The following is a 19,777-nucleotide window of genomic DNA, read 5'->3' on the forward strand; positions in this document are numbered from 1 at the left end:
AACGAATGATTATTTATTAGTATTATTAAAAACCCGTTCATAGATTCAATAACATGTATAGAAATGGTTACATTTTGAATTGACTACGATTATTTGGAATTCGACAAAGAAGTAGAGCTGTTTTATAACCTCATTTTTTTTATATTACATTTTCAATAACGCCATAATGAAAAGATAAAATTAATAAAAACATTTTAATAACACTGAAATAGTACATAAAATTTCCACCGATTAATACTACTAGGTACAATATAGTTACATTATCACAATGTCAACATATATACACCGACTTTCTGAGTGTGCACTACAGCGAGACTCGCAATTACACTATGCACTTAGAGCACTAATTACAAAGGCCATACTGGTATTGCGAGCCAAGTTGACGGTAAAATTTACATGTCAGTTACAGTCAAGTTCAGTCATGTCCAAATGGCCCACTAAACAATTGACAAACCTACGTTTTCATTTATGATAGTGGCACTTTTGCCGACTAGCATTATCACATAGTTCCACTTTATACCACCTAGATGGCGCCATGGCCGTGTCCGTGGCCGATGGCGCTGACCCCATTGGTCTGGCTGGGTGTTGTTTCGCCGTTGTTATTCCTTTCACCATTGTTGCTATCGGTACTATTTCGACTCTCGAGTTGCTGTTGCCACATTCCCGCGTAAAAACCGTTTTGAGCAAGTAAAGTTTCGTGGCTGAAAAATCGACAAAATTTAATATAGGTGTAGTTTGAAAATCATTATTACGTTTCCTTATTCCTTGGTTTATTCTAAGATAATAACAATAAAACCTGGAGCAGAGTTAGTTCAGTTGCTCGAATACTTATTTGTAGCCTTTCTCTCTAACACAACATATGTAAATCTTGGAAAAATAAATTATATAATCATAAAAAATTATATCAGAGAATTCGATTAATGAAATTAGGATAGCGAAAACTTATCCACTCTAAGTACTCTCAGGCTCAATTATAGCTATGTTTCTTTACTATAGGAAACATTACAATCTAGTAAAATAATGAACACAATAACACCGTAAATAAGGTTTAAAATATTATTATTACTTTTAAAGGGCTTTACAGCGTCTCAAGATTTTTTTAGTAATATACAACGACATCCAAACATATACTCACTCTCCTCTCTCGATTATTTCTCCTTCTTTGAGCACGAGGATTTCATCGGCGTGAATAATAGTAGATAACCTATGCGCTATTATTAAAGTGGTTCTGTTAGCGCATACACGGGCTAACGCCGCCTGAAAATAGATAATCATACATGTACAGGCCACGAAAACAGCAACTTGCTTTAAGTTAACCTTACAAAATTTTCATAGAAACGGGGGATCTTGACGAAATTGAAAATCTCCTTTTTTCGAAGTCGGTTGATATCTAATATTACAAAATATAGAAACTAGAAAGCACATGATAGAAATATAGCTCACTTGCATTCTTAATAGGGCGTAATATTAACGAACAAAAACATTTTCATTGACTAATTATAAATGTATGCCTACTCTTCTTCGACATTTTGTGCTTTGAGACAAGAAGGTCTTAAATCACAGAATGTTAATTGATTACCTATGTTCTCTTCTTTATACTATTTGAATACTATACAGAAGTGGAGCTGTTTTTGAGCCTCATTTGTTTTGGCTCAATTACATTTCCATAATGTTATCCTTCGCTGGTTTCCCGCCAACAGAAAACATTATAGTACAGGCAGAATTATCTTTCCATCATTACAGTCAAGATTTCCTTCACTGATATACTATATGTACAAATATTCAAGGTTTTACCTGAATATTTCTTTCTGTGTTGGTGTCCAGAGCAGACGTCGCTTCATCAAGAAGAACGATCGCTGGATTTTTGAGTATTGTACGCGCAATAGCTATCCTTTGTTTCTCCCCACCACTGAGACGTAGGCCTCTTTCACCCACCTGTTTATAATAAAATAAATAATATATAAATAATTACGTGAATGTTTTTTAAATTAATTAATTTTTAAAAGTCAGTAAAGAATATAAGCCTATAGTATTAAAGTATAAATTTTAAAATATACTGTTAACCTGTGTGTCATAGGCATTGGGGAACGTTAATATTCTATCATGGATATCAGCATTCTTTGCTGCCGATATTATATCCGCAGCTTCCGCAGTCAATTTCCCATACTGAATGTTGTATCTGCAACAAATAAAACATAACTATAAACAAACTGTAGCATATGATAATAAGAAAGTTGAAGTATTCTATAAATACTAGTATTTAACTTTAAAAATACAATAGTGTTTTGTATTGAATATAATGTACAATGTTAAAAAAAACATGCATTTGTGGAAATTTATGGCGCATTATATAACGCGCCACTAATTCGCCAGCCTGATATTGCAAATTCCGGTGGCAATAGTGTAGTTCAGGTAGTTATCGGACATTACTTGATCCTGCCATAAATTTAATGAACTTACTGTGCTTTCGTGACAATTGTTTCTACCTCGACGCAATCGTTACTACCTCTCGCCTCGCACTTTGCCAGTGTCGAGAGTCAAAACGTGGGTCTACTAGTACCTATTGCTAACAATCTCCTCCATTACTCCCTCGTGTTTCATAATATCACATACTGACCGCACGGTATTGTTAAATAGCACGGTATCCTGCGGCACGACACCGATGTTAGCTCGCAGGGACGCCTGCGTGACGGACTTCACATCCTGTTCATCGACCAGCACAGCACCCTCGTTCACGTCGTAGAATCGGAACAGCAGTCGCATCACTGTCGACTTGCCGGCACCACTCGGACCCACCTGCCAGTGTATTATTTACTACTTAATATATTTATATTATTTTGTTTAATTCCGCTACTATTAGCGTGTGTGACTACAAACATAGTGCAGAAACTTCGTCACTACTACTAGAAGTTACGAGCTTCCCTATTAGTGATGAATTACCTACCGTTATTGTATCTATACTCATAATGCGAAACGTGTTCCGCCTCTGATCATGGGCATCATCGGGCAATGAATAGAGTTCGGATATAGCTTGGAAACCTAGTGTTGACTGTTCGGCGACCAAACTAAAACTTAATATTTGTAGTCTAACACATGCATATGGTAGTGAAATTAAACAAAATAAATCATTTAAGAAGTGAAATAGACTTCGATAAAATAACACATAATTCAATATTATTTTGTTTTCCGACCGAAACTAGGTTTTATAATGGAAACTGAGTTGCAGGGACTTCAATGATATTGATAGAACAAAAATTCTACAACACAGTACTAAATATATGTTATGAGTACATTCATACAAATAGATATTTAGCATAATATTAACTATGCCAGGTGTTATTGACATAAGCATATATATTATATCACTCTACTTACCAAAGCGACAGTACTGCCTGGCGCGACTTTGAAGCTAATATTGTTCAATATTAACTTCTCGGGTCCATACCCAAACGATACGTGTTTGAACTCAATACCGCCGCGACGGACGAGCAGATCAGGGGCGCCGACTAAGTCCTTTACGTCGTTATCAACACGCATTAAGTCGAACATGTTTTCCATGTCCACAAAATTTTTTTGGATAGCCCTAAAACAATATGGTCATAATAATAATATAGTGTTTCTAAGAGTTTTATTTAGACAATATGTTTAGATTAGGTGTAAATGAGTATAATACTATTGTGTGTTTAAATCATTAAATTTATTGGAGAATAGGATCTTCGCTTTATATATACATATATAAATAACTTAGAGCTCCTGCAGAATATCCATGATATATATTTTTAAGAATATCCTAGGACAATTCATACTGCGCCATCTAGTCACAAGTTAAGCAGAGCTTGTGTTGTGTAATAGACAACTAATATAAATACATAGATATATTATTTTGTAAATACATACATAGTATACATCTACATAGATGTATACTATGTAAACACGCAGACCATTACAAACAATCATACTCATTAAGAAAGGTTTGTACCGTCCGTGGAATCGAATCCGCGACCATCGGAAGTAAAGCAGTCCGCTTGACCACCGATTAATGGGTAAATGTAATGGTAATGGGCATTAAAATAATATATTGATGAGATTACAATAAATATAACACATAAATATTTATACGGGTAAAAATAATTGCCAACTCACCTATAATATGTACCAAACCAATTCAATGGCACATATAGCTGCACAATGTAGGAAGCGAACAGCACATAGTCGCCTACTGTCAGCTGGGATGTCTTCACCACCATAGAGATACAGAGCAGGGAGCCGGCCAGTAAACCTAATAATCAACTATATTTATAGCAGTGCCAATTCAGAATAGGTACGGTTTTAATGTATAATTAAATTAATAAATTTAGACATAAGGTAAAACAATACTAGACATATTTAAAAAAAGAATAAGATTTAAGTAAGTGACGCCTAAAATTCTCAACATATATAAGAATATCATTAAAAAGTTGAAAAACTACATTTATAGAGATTAGATATTGGAAAAAAATTAGTGACCACTAAATACAAAAATAATTATATTTACTCACCACTACAAATAACAATATTCTGAATAGTGTTGAGCATGTTGAGGGTGATTAAAGATCTGAATTCTTCTTTCTGTGAACACAAGATACAATGTGAACAATCAAAATAGTAATCATTCTATTTAAGTTGTTGATAAATTAACTCATAAGGGCCTCCGATCGATCCCCCGTCCAATTCAAATGGGAATCGAAACTACGACGGCCTAAGGATCGACCCCTAGCTGTGTCGTCAGACAAAAGTCGTATCCGTCAGTCAAAAGTTGGCCTCCAACCGCTCTAAAAGTCGTACCGCTGGTTTGTGTGCCACCTGCACTCGCTTCCTATCGTTCGATGAAAATGTAAAGGCCTGCTATGGTCAATAGCTTTAGAATAGTTCGCAAAATAATTCAGAAGGTAAGTGACATTAATCACCTGCAGTATCAGATATTCTACTGGTATAGTTTCTGCAATTTATGGACATTTATAATCGTTAATAAATACACAGTCTCATTTATAAAAAAAAAACTAATTTGATTAATTATTTTAATACACACCTGAAAATTCACAATGGCCTCTCTGTATGAAATTACTTCATATCCTTCAGCACCGTAATACTTGACGGTTTCGTAGTTAAGTAATGAATCAACAGAGCGCGCCTTCTGTTCATTGTCAGCGAGATTCATTCTACGTTGGTACTTCGTCCGCCATTCCGTTACCACTATTGTTGCAACTGAAACATAGATATGATTTATTTTAAAATATTACAATAATGCTATTGTACAATAGTATTAAGTAAATTATAATATTAACAGTGTATAGGCACGTGTATGCAAATTGTGTACTACGATAGAGTGCTATTACGAGACACAAGAATACACTATCACAACTTAACATTTGATAACTTCCAGATTTAGTCGTTAAAACCATTTATCAATGTTGTTATTGTGAACTGAACACTTAAAAAGCCCAAATTTCGCCAAGTATTTTAGAATCCAATGTAGTAGGGAACTCACAATCTTCTATCCACTACTACTACTACTACTGTTGTAGTAGGGCTCTCTTTGTGTTGAGATAATATGTTAACCAATAAATAATATGTGTGTTTGCAGAATTGTATTGCCTTTTAATATTTTTTACAATTACGTCAACGTACGTATTTGACATTAAAACTATATATTAAATCCGTAACGCTAAGGAGGTCGTATATACACCTAACAACTACTATATCTTATTTTAAATTAGATCCAATTAAGGATAGTAAACTAGTAGAAGAAAATCAATAGAATAGACACGACGGTCTCAGAGTGGTATAAAATAATAGTGTTATTAATTATTCAAAAAGCTACTTATACATCGAGAGCAAAGGATATCTAGCCGTAGAAATATAAATAACCTTTGAATCATATTCATTCCCTACTATGCACTTTAGAACACCGCATTTCTTTCGATGATCGTAGTGTAGATTCTCACACTACACAAACATTTCTATTCACGTGTACTTATCAGAGTAAGTATTTATAATGCATATTATATAAATGTTCATAAAATAAATATTTAAGTATTTTTATCAGTTGTTTAGTACCCATGGTACGAGCCCAGTTAGTATGGAATTGGATGGCATCGTGTGAATTATCATATATAACTATTTTATATAAGCAAAGAAGTAATATAGCAAACAGGTTGACTAGCAATAAATCCATCGACAGATTTTTAGAAAAATAAATACAATTACTCACTTATATACAAAACCATTGTGGAGAATACAATCAGTCCAAACCACATATTGAATTGGACAACGAAGTAGGCAATTGCCACGATTATGTCCACTATAGTTGGTGTGATAGAGAAGAGGATATATGAGAGCAAATTGTCTATCGAATCTGTTCCTCTGTCCATCACTCTAAGTACTTCACCGGTCTTGCGAGAGAGGTGCCACTTCAGAGGAAGATCATGAAGATGCTTGAATAGATCTAACTGTAAAAATGATGTTTAAATTTTATTAATAACTGTATAGTAATTACTATTTATATATTATAGCTGTTATCAAAACATTCGATTGATTTTTCAATTAATACATGAACTATCTTATTAGGTAAATATAAATATTGTGAGTAAATAATTCTTTGAAAATTAAATCACAGCATTGGCTAAATAGTATATATAAATAAAATTTCTAATATCTACATTACTAATAGTAGAAAATAGAGAAAGATATTAAAGATGAGTTAAAATAAGAAGTCTTATTTAAATTTTCTAGTATCATTCTTGCTAATTATATATTTTAGTTACACAAAATACATTTTTATGATATACATTTAAACGCTTGGATTTTGGCTGATAATTTTAGTGTTCATATATTAATAGTAGTCTCATTTCTTAAGATGTTGTGTATAAAAGAAAATGTAACATAAATCACTAATACTAAAACATTTTGTACCTGTAACTCCCTTGTAGTATACTGCTGCACTTTGATCCATAGAAATGATCGTAAATTATTGAGAAAACCCATGCCCCCTGTGCCGCCTCCCTGTAGGAACTTGAATAATACGTAGATAACTACTAGATCCCATCGGAAGTATAATGGAGGTATTGAAAGACTGTCCACTGTCGAAGAGAAAGATACATCAACATTAATAATTTTATTGTCAATATAGTATATATTGTGCAGTTAATTTGAATATTACTCACCTATTTTTTTACTATAAATAGGTACATAAAGATTCACAACGCGTCCTGCCAGTAGCGCCATAATACAGATTATGACGTTTATCTGCAGAAGAACACTCTTGCGGGGCCACAGGAAAGGTAACAACGTCCGCAATTTGCTAAATACATTGCGAAATGTTGACCTGTTGTCATCCTGAAATAATAAAAATATCGACCTGATATGAAATGAAAATCTTTACTATATATACTTTACTACTGTATTTTAATATATTGTTAATTTAAAATTTAATGAATATTTTGAATTAAATAAACAAAGGGAACAAATTCTTTCATATCCTGTCTATGTACATGTAATTGTACATAGACAGGATATATAAGTTCATAGTTTTTCGATAAGTGGCACATTTAGTGGAATTGTGACATAAAAATAGGTGGATGTGACATAATAATATTAAGAATCGTTTTATAATTATTGTGTAGGTATTATAATTTATTAAAAATAGTTCTGTTTATATTTAAATTACCTACTAATTTCCAGTTCACTTTGTTCACTCAATATGCCACATATATACTAACAAAATATTTAGAACATTACTAAATCAAAAGCTCACAAGTTTATATGAGTCATTAAAAAAATATTCCATTGCAGTTTACTATATCACAAATTAAATTTCACAATAGTCGGAGTAATATTATTTGTATCATCACACGTCATAAAGTAATAAATTAGTCCTTGTTTATATTTATTACTTTTAGTAATACTATACTTAATTTAGTCACCTTATCTTTAAATAATTTCTTTTCTCCATCTATCACGACATAATTTTGAAATGGACATGACATTATAACCTATAATAATTTATAAAATAAATAAATTATTGAAAATGACAATACTATACTGACATTGGTTATAAGCATGAGTTTTTGCTTAAATTATAGAAAGAAAAGAGGTATAATTCTTATACAAAATAATTTCAAATATCGCTATTTAGATTATAAGGTATAATTAATATAGCTAAAGGTATAATATTTATTATTATAGTATGAAGTAATATTGAAGTCGTCTTATTGAAGGTGTAATAAGAATGGATTATCTGTACTATAGTTCAACTGATTTCACAGTTAAGCTACTAGACCATAGATTACTAGTCAATAACGTAAGTCATGTTACTATAGTAATTAATATTTACAGTGCTAATATACAGTAAAAGATAAAGACCAAAAAAAAAAATTATATTTAACGAAATGTAATATTTCCTTCTTAGCGATAAGGATATCTATTATAAGTTCTTTACTTTGCTCAATCATAATAATAATAAAATATGTTTTTATCTTCTAGATGTATGATTTATATTTACTCTGAGACGAACAATAAAAGGTTTTCAATTAAATATAGTTTTTTTTCTTTGTAGATTGAATAACTTGTTTCTATTAATTTTTATTTGTATTTAAGTATATTATAGAATACGAACCCTGGTAGGGATGTGTGCGGTTGGGTCGTCGCTTTCAAGATACTCAAACTGATGCATGATGCCCGGCGCCTTCATGCCCAATACAAAGATTATCATGCACGACACATACCGACCGACGAATAACGACATTTCCAGCCGATCCTGAAGACTGGATAAAAAATAACAAATTTATAATTACCAAAATGTAGAAGACATTCTACATATATTTTCTAGTTACCGATTATTTTTCTCTAGAATCTCTTGAATGTGGCATATTTTATGTAAATGGACCTAGGAGTTCAGTAATGTATATGTATCTACCTTATCTACCTATGTGACACAAAACGCAGCATACATAATGGTCTCGACAGTTTACACACAATTTTACATGTGATGGTTGCGAGTTTAATTCAAATTGTACCTATATGTATAACTGTATGTATTGGTTGGGTGTTATCTATGTATGTATGTATTATAATTATATTTAACTTATTTAACAAAATGTAATCTGTTGTTTAGTTTCAACATACAAGTTTCTTGCTCATTCTTCTTGTGATGAGACAGCTTTCCGAACGAGTAGTAGATAAAAAAAAATTGTTATGACTATTTATATGTGCTTAAATTAAGTTTATTTGAATAAATAATTTTCTATTCTATTCTATTCTACCCATGGCACAAGTTCTGCTTAGTTTTGGACTAGATGTAATGGGTTGTTATGGGTGAAAAAAAATAGTTTTATTTATAGTAACTACTGCTACTATAACCGCTACCGCAGTTATAAGATATAAGAAAAATACATACAACTTTAAATTTTCACCCTTCTAGCATCAACCTCTCTTTTTTAACAGCGATTTTAATTTATATGGCAAAACAACGTTTGCCGCAACAGCTAGTTGATATATGAAATAAAAATAGACTTACTCTTTAAGATGCCACCACCATCCTTCCTTATTAAGATTTAAAAATGATAAATTTTCTGACACAAATATCAATGCCCAGAAGACCAACAGTACAAATCCGTGACCTCTGGGAGGGACGGATGGTAGCAGAAATCGCCTCTCGAGTATCGCCAGGTATGCTGACATTGGAAATACTATTAAGTTTATCACTACCGCTACAAGCTGAAAATAATAAAATATATATTTACATAAGTTATTGAAGCGAGAAAAAAGCACGACTGACATGTATTTTACACGTGATTGTAATGATTACTTCAGTAACTGAAGTGATGAGAGATTGATTGCAAACTATATTATGATGGTTCCAATTTTTTATTCCTTCCTGTACCTATATTAATGGCCACATGGACTCTCTTGGGAATGCCGTGCCTGAACTTGTCTAGTCTTCCTTTGATCGTTCCGAGTCATGGCAATCAAACTTGCATTTATAATAAACTAGCAAAAATTTAAGGATATTTGCTAAATATATCATTTAGCCATCTACAGCAAATATACGGAAAATGTGTTCATAAATAACAGTATATTAATAATGTTAATGACTCATTTCGATTCAGATGAAAAGCGGTATTTATAATAAAATAAAATAATCAAATGTAATAATAATACTGTACAGATTTTTATCTGTTAAAGCATATAAAAACATATGACTATATGAGAGATGTTTGCTTGAAATTTGTCAGCCTTTATTTTTTTGTGCAACTGGAATGGCAAAAGCTGACCTGTCATTTCTGAAATTAGGGAAACATATGTCCTTATGCAGACGCCTTTGTACAGAGTCTACCTCTAGTATCTATGAGTTGCCACAAATTCTGTATAGATATTGGTTTCCTATCCATATTCCTGTTTATATCCACAATTGATATCTATCGTATTATTATATAACAGTAAAATATATAATATGAATGGGAAAATATTGTGAACATCATTGTGTTCACATTTTTCTTTTCCTATGGGTATGATGACACCAAGGGTTTTAAAAGTATCATCTACAATATTTATCATAATTATAACAAAATATAAAAACCTCAAAAGTACACTGCTGTCTGACCTTATAAAAGTATAAATTGTTATGGTATCTTACAAAGAGCACCCCAAGATTATTGTAACATACATACCATATAGCCATATATATGTCCCGCTTTAAATACAAATGCTTGTAAAACAAATCTTATCACTGCTAATACAGGTACAAGTAGTGTAAAGCATAACTGAGTAACAAACATCCGAGATGGACGAACATCCATGACTTCTGTTGCATATCTGTAAAATAATAGTATCATTTATTACACATATGGGATGACTGTAATTAAAGTTAAACTTTGTACACAGCTTCTACTTTATATAGCATATATTCCTACACAACTTATTTTTATGCTCCATATCACTAATTTAGATTGACAAAACAGTTAAAGGCTTTTATTGTATAATTAAATAGATAGATAAAGATTTTTCTTAATGGATGAATATGAAATGGTGCATGTGCCTGTAATAATAGTATACACTGGCAAGGCACTGATGGAGGATGATAATATGAGGATGTAGTCGTATCAATTGGTACATTGCAGTAAATTCACCATGAATAAATGATGGGTTCCAGAGCGGATTATGTGGTTGACTTGAAAAGATGTTGCTGGCAATAGGGCCACAAATTCCCATTGCTAACAATCTAAATAATCTCTCTCCCAAACTACATATAGGTAAGTAATTATAATGCCAATCCTATACATTGCACTCATTATTTTAGATCTGAATAATGTTGCTGTCTTTGGATATTACATCATGTAGTATAGTTACATACAGAAGCATTGTACATTAATCATTTATCTTTATGTGAATGAATAGTGAAAGACTGTCTGCCACATAAGAAAATAATAAATAAATTCTTAGTAGATTCCTAACCATATTTTTTACTATAAGAAACACCTTAGACTTTCATATTGTCAATACATATTGAAAGCAATAAAATAACATTTAACAATATTATAATTTACAATGTTACTGAATTATTACTGCAAAATAATTGTGTAGGTAAAGTGGAAAAAATATATTAAATCAATCAGGCATAAGCTGCTATAGATGTCTCTATGATCTGCGAAAATAGATCCATCAATGAGAGGTATATACAAGATAGAGGTAACTGTATCGTGTACCTCATTAGGAACGATTCAAGATTCAATGTAAATGTGTAGGTATAATATCGTTAGCCGAACTCTGTAAAGACTTAATCCATTATGTAGTTTATTTTACATAGCCTATTTTTTTTAATGGACTATAAGATACATGAATCAAAAGATCATTTTGACTTTTTTATGGAATTCTTATAAACTTATAAATTCCGCTTATATATAATCATATATATTTTATATGTATAATTAATGAAAATATAACTGTTAGGGTTGTTACTTTTTTATACCTCTAAGTATACGAAAAAATATTTTTTTGTATTATGGACAATTTTTTATTTATTTATAATGTTACATTGCCTAAATTTTCACCCGTCTTTCACCAACCCCTATTTTTAATAGCGATATTCTTACAAATATTATAAATGCTAAAGTAACTCAGTCTGTCTGTTTGTCTCGCTTTCACGCCAAAACTACTGAACTGATTTAATTGAAATAGACAGATAATGTAGACCCTGAGAAAGGCTACTTTTTAATGCGAAAAAGTATTGAAAGGGGAAATGAAAGGCTATATGAGGATAATTTTTTTGAACAATGTGTAACGGGGCCAACACGTTATTTAGTCGAAATTGTGTATATTACAATAAAATTTAACGAGAAAATATTATAATGATGTCACTGGGACACTCATTGCCTTACTACTATATCGTCCGTTAGTCGCGAACTTTCTGGAAACACGAGAGGCGCGCTCCTGACGAGTCTCACGGCGCCGCAGATACTATACATAAAACATTGAGATATGCCATGATCCACCCATATCTCACCTAGAGTTACATTTGGAGGGCAGTACCCCATGGTAGCTGAAATAAACATGAATAATAACAATTAAATATTAACTTTACATGATTCACATTTTAGTAGCTGTGTTACCATTGACTGGTTTTCTATCAAATCCAATGAAATAATTTGTTTTTAAGTTACCTACATTAGAATATAATTTTTTAAATGTATGAGATTATGAAAGAAATATATAAAAAAATAAAAAGATATGGTATCCCTGTCCCCATACTACAATCTATTACCACATATCCATTTATTTATCAAAACATAATTTATGATAACATAATAAAGTATTTTAAATTAAAAAGGTAGTATAACCCAAGTCTTTATTGTCTCTTTCTGAAAGGAGGGGAATTTAATATCTTTACATAAAGCTAACTATTTAATAAAAAAATATTTTTACCAATTGAAATAGTAAGTTGTATTAAGATGTATTATCTGAATTACACAGTTCAGTTTGATAGCTATTAGACAGAAATAGATATTTATAAATTAAGAAAAATATCGATGATACAGATTAGTCATTCATAAATGACAGTAATAACAAGTGGATGTTTACAGTTACATACTTTGATTACAATGAGTTGCATAATATGACACAATTTAGGATATTAAAGTATTTATAACAATATCACAGAGTATATGTCCAATATATAAATAGATACTCCAAGATTAGATAAAATTATTTATTCTTAAAAAGTATAAAATTTCTAAACTGTTTTCTAGACATTGTAAAATTGTAAATAGTTCAGTTTTTGCTATACTTGCAGAGAAATAATGACATTAAATTAGTAAGGTACATAAATCGGCATGTTGTACAATTAAACACATAAAAGTCTTAATCTATTCAATATTAATTTCAATACAGTTTGTTGTTATATATAGTTATGAACTTTAGTAAAATAAACCATTAAAAACTTACCATGCGGGCCAATATATATATATAATTCGTAAAGTATTAAATCAGACTGGTTTCAGCTAATATATTATACCACCGGTATACAAGCATGAACAAACTGTGATGTTAATCTTCTATATGAAAGACTATCAAAATACCACAATCATCAAATAAAATGAACATAATTCATCAATCAAATAAAATAAATGTTGACAATATTGAAAATAGTAATGACATTTTGACTGACTTACTGACTGACTTCAAATGACAAAAAACCTTTTTTCCTACTACTATTTGATAATACTTAATGAGTAATGTTAATATAATATGTTACTACAATTTGCACTTAATATATAATACAAAATGACAAAAATAAATAGATATAATATGCTTTATTTGTAACATACGATGAAGAAAAGACATAAATAACATAATTAAGAACACATGTATAAACAATAAGGCGGCCTTATTGCTGAGAGTAGTCTTTACAAAGCAACCTTAGGAAAACGAAAATTAATTCGAATTGATATATCTATATCTAAATTGTACAATGGCTCAATTTTTTTCAAATATTATACAATTGCTCATAATTCAAATTGGCATTAACACATCTCGATTGTGGATAACGTTGAATAGAAAACAAGTACGATCAAATCTAAGAAAATGTTATTACTGTAAATACCATTTTAATATTTTAGCTTTTGCAAAATATCCAAACGTCTCGAATATGATTGGCTAACTCGAAGTTATGCCTGTGTGCGATTATGAATGTCACACTATGTCACACTGATATAATAGGTATAGTAAAATTTGCTGATGTGTGAAAAGTCTGTAGTAGTGTGTACAAACCGAGTGACGGGAGGTGGTGTACGGGTTTCCGCTATCTGTAAATGTAATTTTTACTAATTTACAATTACAAGTGTCCGTGATAATCTTTGTGAATGATTAGTGTAATTAATTACTTTTTTAACTATGTATTACTAAGTTTATCTGTGGTCCTAACTGGGTTCTAAGGCTCTTAATATGTAAATCATCAGCATGTGTCACCATTCATCAACAAATTTATAGTGAAACAGTGGACAGTCGTCATGTGAGGGACGTTATGACTATTACTTAAAAATCAATCAAAGTTACTTGGTGTTTGTTTTGTGGACAAGTGCTATTTATTATTGGCCCGGTGGAGGTGATAAATTCAGTCTCAAAATGGCGGATCTCGAGGCTGTGCTGGCAGATGTCAGCTATTTGATGGCTATGGAGAAGTCGAAATGTACACCAGCAGCGAGGGCTAGCAAAAAAATTATTTTGCCAGATCCAAGGTATATCGTTCTTGTATGGCATCATATACTTTTTTAAATTTAGGCCCGAATTTCCCGTGTTTACAAAAGCTAGAAAATACAACAAAATCACTAAATTTGTAAATAAACATCGAAACAATGCAGTAGTAAAATACAATTATAACTGGGATCTAGATAACCTAGTCCTAATAGTGGTCGGATGTGCTAAAACTCATTAGAAATAGCTTTGTTGTGGTTGTTCTTATAGTTTTTTTTAATAATATGGGAATAGAAATATGAATTACATATCATGTTGATATTTATTTGACTACATATTTTTGTTTCATAAGGTAGTCAATAAAATAAAGGGTCATTTATCTCAGTATGATTTTATAGTAAATTGTGAATGGTATAGCTGCAGTAGATACCAAGTAGTTATATTGATGTTGATATTATACTTTTTTGACTACACATTGTTGTTGTATAACATAGTCAATAAAATAAAAGGTTGCTTGTCTCTTTATAAAAAACTTTATAGCAAATTGTGACTGGTGTAATTGCAGTTGGTACCTCAACTGGATAGGTATGTTGTTTTACTTTTAGTGTGACATTTAATAAATAATCTGGGCATTTCTTTTTATCCAAATTAATCAAATATAAATTAGATATGAATTATAATAGATACTTATTTATGAAATCTGATTTATTTCCCTCTATTTATTATATATATATATATATATAGTCTTTTTTTACTCTACTAAGGCTACTATTATGATATGGTTGTATTTTATATATTGCCAGCCCTTTATTACACCTTTGTCTGCACGACTGGATGTGGTGCTGCTTATATTTTGGTACTTTTTACTACTTAACACTGTATTCAGCAACATTCTTGCTGTCTGTAAATCTAAAAATACTAAGTACTTGATGAATCTGCTGTAGCAATGTTATGCAAAATGATTTCCTTGCAAATGTGAGATATTTTGAAATCCTACAGGTTGAGTATCAGATGATATTATTTACAGTCAATTCTATCACATAACATGTACCAAGTGGCTTGCTTTGTAAGCTGTATTTTATGTTTGGATGGTACATGGCAGTGAATTTACAGTATGTAGGCATAACACCTTAGTTCTCTAGACTGGAATAATGAAAAGGTAATCCTGCTGATAACTGCTCAATAGTTTGAATTTTGAGGACCAACATTTCCATCCATTTTTACATTGTTTATATGATTTGCCTATCAAACCTATGATTATTTATATTATATATGCCCCAACAGAATCCTATATAGATAATGCTATTTGTATTACTTATAAATTGACTCCCTCAGGTATGAAATGATTAGATTACATAGCTATATATTTATATTATAGATTTGCAAAAGTATAATATCATATGAAAGAAAGAATCTATATAAAACTTTTTCTATTAAGTCTACTGATTAGTAAAAAATTAATATTTTTTGATTTCTTACACTAAGTAGTAATTTTAATTTACATTACAATTATAAGTATAGTTATTATTAGAAAAACTATAATAATTATCATTGTCATATAATGATAACTAATTAATCAGTGGTCTGTCTAGGTGGTGTTGGGTATAATTAATTTACTGCTAATACCAAAATCTTAATTTGTTGTGTCCGTTGTAGGAAAAATATTTAGGTACATAATATAAACATAATCTATAGATATAAATAAAATTGGAGTGTCTGTTTGTAATATTGAAATAACGGGTTTTACATGCATATGATAGATATATAAATACGGTACATAAACCAAAATATTTTTTTTACAATTTTTGTCTGTCTGTCTGTCAGTCTATTTGTTCGGGCTAATCTCTGAAATGGCTAGACTGATTTTAACCGGACTTTTTTGGCAGGTAACTGATGTAATAAGTAGTAACTTAGGCTACATTTATTTTAGAAAAATCTTTTATTTTAGTAAAATTAAGTTAAATTCCACACGGACGAAGTCGAGGGTACAGCTAGTATATTCTATAATTCGTAATATATTCGAAAAATAATACTTCATTTATATTAGATATGAGGTAAAACTACCTTATATTTAATTCTTATGGTCTGTGGATATTTGTAAATCTTGAATAAAAAATCAGTTTTGGCGATTGGTTTAGAGAATGACACTTCAGAATCAATCCCATTGTTTGTTTTGACTGTATTTGCATGATGGTCAGTCAGTATATGAGTAAGAGGGGTATTTACGCAAGCTTGATGGCAGTAAGGTTAAATGTCACATCCTTAGCTTATCTATCACGTTCTACTATATTATACTACTACTAGGATTATAAGTATTAAAGATTAGGATTTCAGTTTATTTGTTCTCTTTACATGTACTATATATATTTACACATTAAGTTGCTGGAATACCACGATTTCCTTGATATATGTATATATATCTATGATGTATGTATGCAAACGTAACGCAGGTCTGTGCGTATCGGCGTTTTAATATGCGTACACGTTGCGAATTTACGATGTTATAATTTACCTGGCCTATTCAGGATTGATGAAAGTTTTGGAGTGCCATCTGCATTCGCCCCCTGTTGTCCAGTGAATCTATAAATGCCAGCTGCTGCCAAATGCATTACAATAGGACTAAAAAAAAAGAAAAAAAACACGAGTCAATGTTAATTATGTTTTGAAAACTTGTCCAAATACTCTTTATAAGTATGCTTAACTTCATGATGATTTGTACAACAAACTCACACAATAATTGGCTATATGTACTCGTATATACTGCGTGAATTCCGATAAAAAATATATACCTATATGGATACGATCTATCTGTCTACCAAATTTTATTCTAATCCGCCCAGCCATAAGTATAATTAATCATATTTTATGTTATAAATATTGGATAATAAGTTCATGCTTATAATATTAGTCAGTAGGATAAAAATGACATTGTAAAGATTCTCGAAACCTCAACTTATATGAATGTAGTTGGAGAAGTAAGTATTTATTTTATTATTTATTGACTCACTTTTTCCAAGATATGTAATGTTTTATTTATGTTCACCTACATACCGCATACATGGACTAAAATAATAATGAATCAGAGGCTGCCATAACTGTCACCAACTTGCGTGATTTGAAATGAGTGCAAGTATCAAATAACACGCCAAATACGACCTACCGCCGACCCTGGGCCTGTTTGCAAGCACCAGCGGTGGAACACGAACTAGAAATAAAAAAAAAAGTGTGGATTAAATTCTAAAACAAAGACTTTTCTATTTACGTCCAAAATTGTTTAAAGGCTTTTAAAGCTCCAAAATTGTTAAGACTTTTGATACGTGGTGTCGAAAAACGCTGCTTTCTAGTAAGATTTGTTTTGTATATACCTACAAACAAGTCCTAGTAAGATTTGTTTTCTATATACCTACGCTGTCGGAGACAAAATTGCACACTTATTTAAGATTTGACTGTAAACTAAATTATCTATAGTAATTATTTGTTTTGTTTAAGTACATAAACAAAATAAAACAGATCATTCATTGCGTCTGTTCATAATGAAATACAAAATATCAAAGCCGCCCCGCAGAAGAAACCCACAGTTTCGTCTGAATTTTATTAGATAAATCCTGTTTCATTCATGTCCGTTTAATCCTTTAGTAGTGAAGGGTAAAAACGGATAGACTGATAGACATATTTTATTTATTTATTAAAACTTTAATGCACAAATAAAGGTGCATATGGCGGACATAACACCATAAGGTATTTTGTCCCATATTAATATACTAGGTGTTATGTCTGTACAAATTTTCATCCAGCTTTTACAGACTATTTTTTGAGCTAAAAGATACGCTACAAATACAACTTATCTTCATGTCAAATTTTATTAAGATCCTATTAGTAATTCATTTGTGTATCACACAGCCACTACTTTGCATTTATAGTGTAATATTAGTGTGGATAGATATTCAGTCAATCATAACAAACAACAAAAACATTAAATTCGATACGTACATTGTTTACTTAAACGTGGTGTAAAAACTAGTCAACAATTTTGGTAAATATTTTTAATAAAAAAACGTGTAAAACAATTCCTAATAGTTGTTTATTCAGAATTAGAATCAGCTGCGGATCACTGACGTTATAAGCCGAATGGGTAGATATGGACCTTATTACAATGCACTACGATAACGTCGTAACGCAAATTACAACTACATATTTCGTAAATTATGTTAAGGTCCCCTTGTGGTCGAAATTCGATATACTCATACACACATTACTTAAGTGTGCAAATATTTTCCAAAAAGGGTTACGTATCAATTATTACTATTATTTATATTAGGAAGTAATATATTGTTTAGTAATATATTTATTGTAAATTTGTATTATATCTTTTGCCTTACGCGTATCTGTTCTCATTAGAGATTTTATTACTGAAAATTTAATGGTTTCTACAGTTTAAAAGTTGTTATGCCAAATGGGACGGCTATCAAACAGAAACGGTCCATATTATAATGTGACGACGTCCACATTGCCGTTCACGTATCTGTACAATGATTACCACTTACCATCAGGTGGCCGTCAGATTAATTGCCATTTCAAAAGATATCACTACCTGTCTGATAACATACATACTGTATCAGTACCTGTAGAAATGTAAAATAAAATCTGGCAAAAAATAGAGGAATCGTTTCTGGAACATACCTAAACTAAACATTCCACAATCAACTTTGCTTTGCAATTATCTCAATATTTAAGCTAAATAAGTTCAGTCGAGGAAAGTTAAAAAAGAGAAAACATGTTTTTATTTACATTGGCATGATAATGTACGATTTTTCTGAAAATAATGTCAGGATTCTTTCATAGCAAAATAAATCCGGTTGCATGGAACAGATTTTGAATTTCTATCTACGATAAATCCTATATCGTCCATTGGCGATATTGTAAATTTCTACAGTCATATCCTGTTATAATATCATACATCCTATTACAAATATGTAAATTATGATGACGCCCAAAAAATGGAAAATATTATGCATAGAAATGAGTTTAATTAAAGACATCGGGAACATTATAT

At 30.9% G+C, this 19,777-nt stretch overlaps 2 protein-coding genes across 2 annotated transcripts in view; one reads left to right on the plus strand and one right to left on the minus strand.

Annotated features, from left to right (window-relative positions):
- Window positions 1-61: 61 nt before the first annotated feature.
- On the minus strand, window positions 62-13,649 carry LOC131847304 (ATP-binding cassette sub-family B member 6). The gene is made up of 18 exons (XM_059196846.1): window positions 13,477-13,649; window positions 12,485-12,574; window positions 12,201-12,242; window positions 10,707-10,864; window positions 9,554-9,753; window positions 8,654-8,801; window positions 7,203-7,374; window positions 6,952-7,118; window positions 6,251-6,488; window positions 5,069-5,244; window positions 4,539-4,608; window positions 4,144-4,279; window positions 3,376-3,583; window positions 2,618-2,796; window positions 2,065-2,179; window positions 1,795-1,935; window positions 1,136-1,257; window positions 62-701 (listed from the first exon to the last, which is right to left on the minus strand). Exons 2-18 carry the CDS (start codon window positions 12,567-12,569, stop codon window positions 524-526), a joined length of 2,535 nt encoding a protein of 844 aa, XP_059052829.1. The 5' UTR covers window positions 12,570-12,574; window positions 13,477-13,649; the 3' UTR covers window positions 62-523.
- Window positions 13,650-14,302: 653 nt separating this feature from the next.
- LOC131847315 (G protein-coupled receptor kinase 1) overlaps window positions 14,303-19,777 on the plus strand; it is a 43,914-nt gene continuing 38,439 nt past the window's right edge. The window contains exon 1 of the mRNA XM_059196867.1: window positions 14,303-14,768. Within this exon, the coding sequence (XP_059052850.1) occupies window positions 14,656-14,768 (113 nt within the window). The 5' untranslated portion in view covers window positions 14,303-14,655. The remainder of the gene's footprint in view (window positions 14,769-19,777) is intronic.

The sequence above is a fragment of the Achroia grisella genome, unplaced genomic scaffold, assembly GCF_030625045.1.
Source record: "Achroia grisella isolate CSIRO2021 unplaced genomic scaffold, CSIRO_AGI_Agris_v1 utg5201, whole genome shotgun sequence".
NCBI classification, from domain to species: Eukaryota; Metazoa; Arthropoda; class Insecta; order Lepidoptera; family Pyralidae; genus Achroia; species Achroia grisella.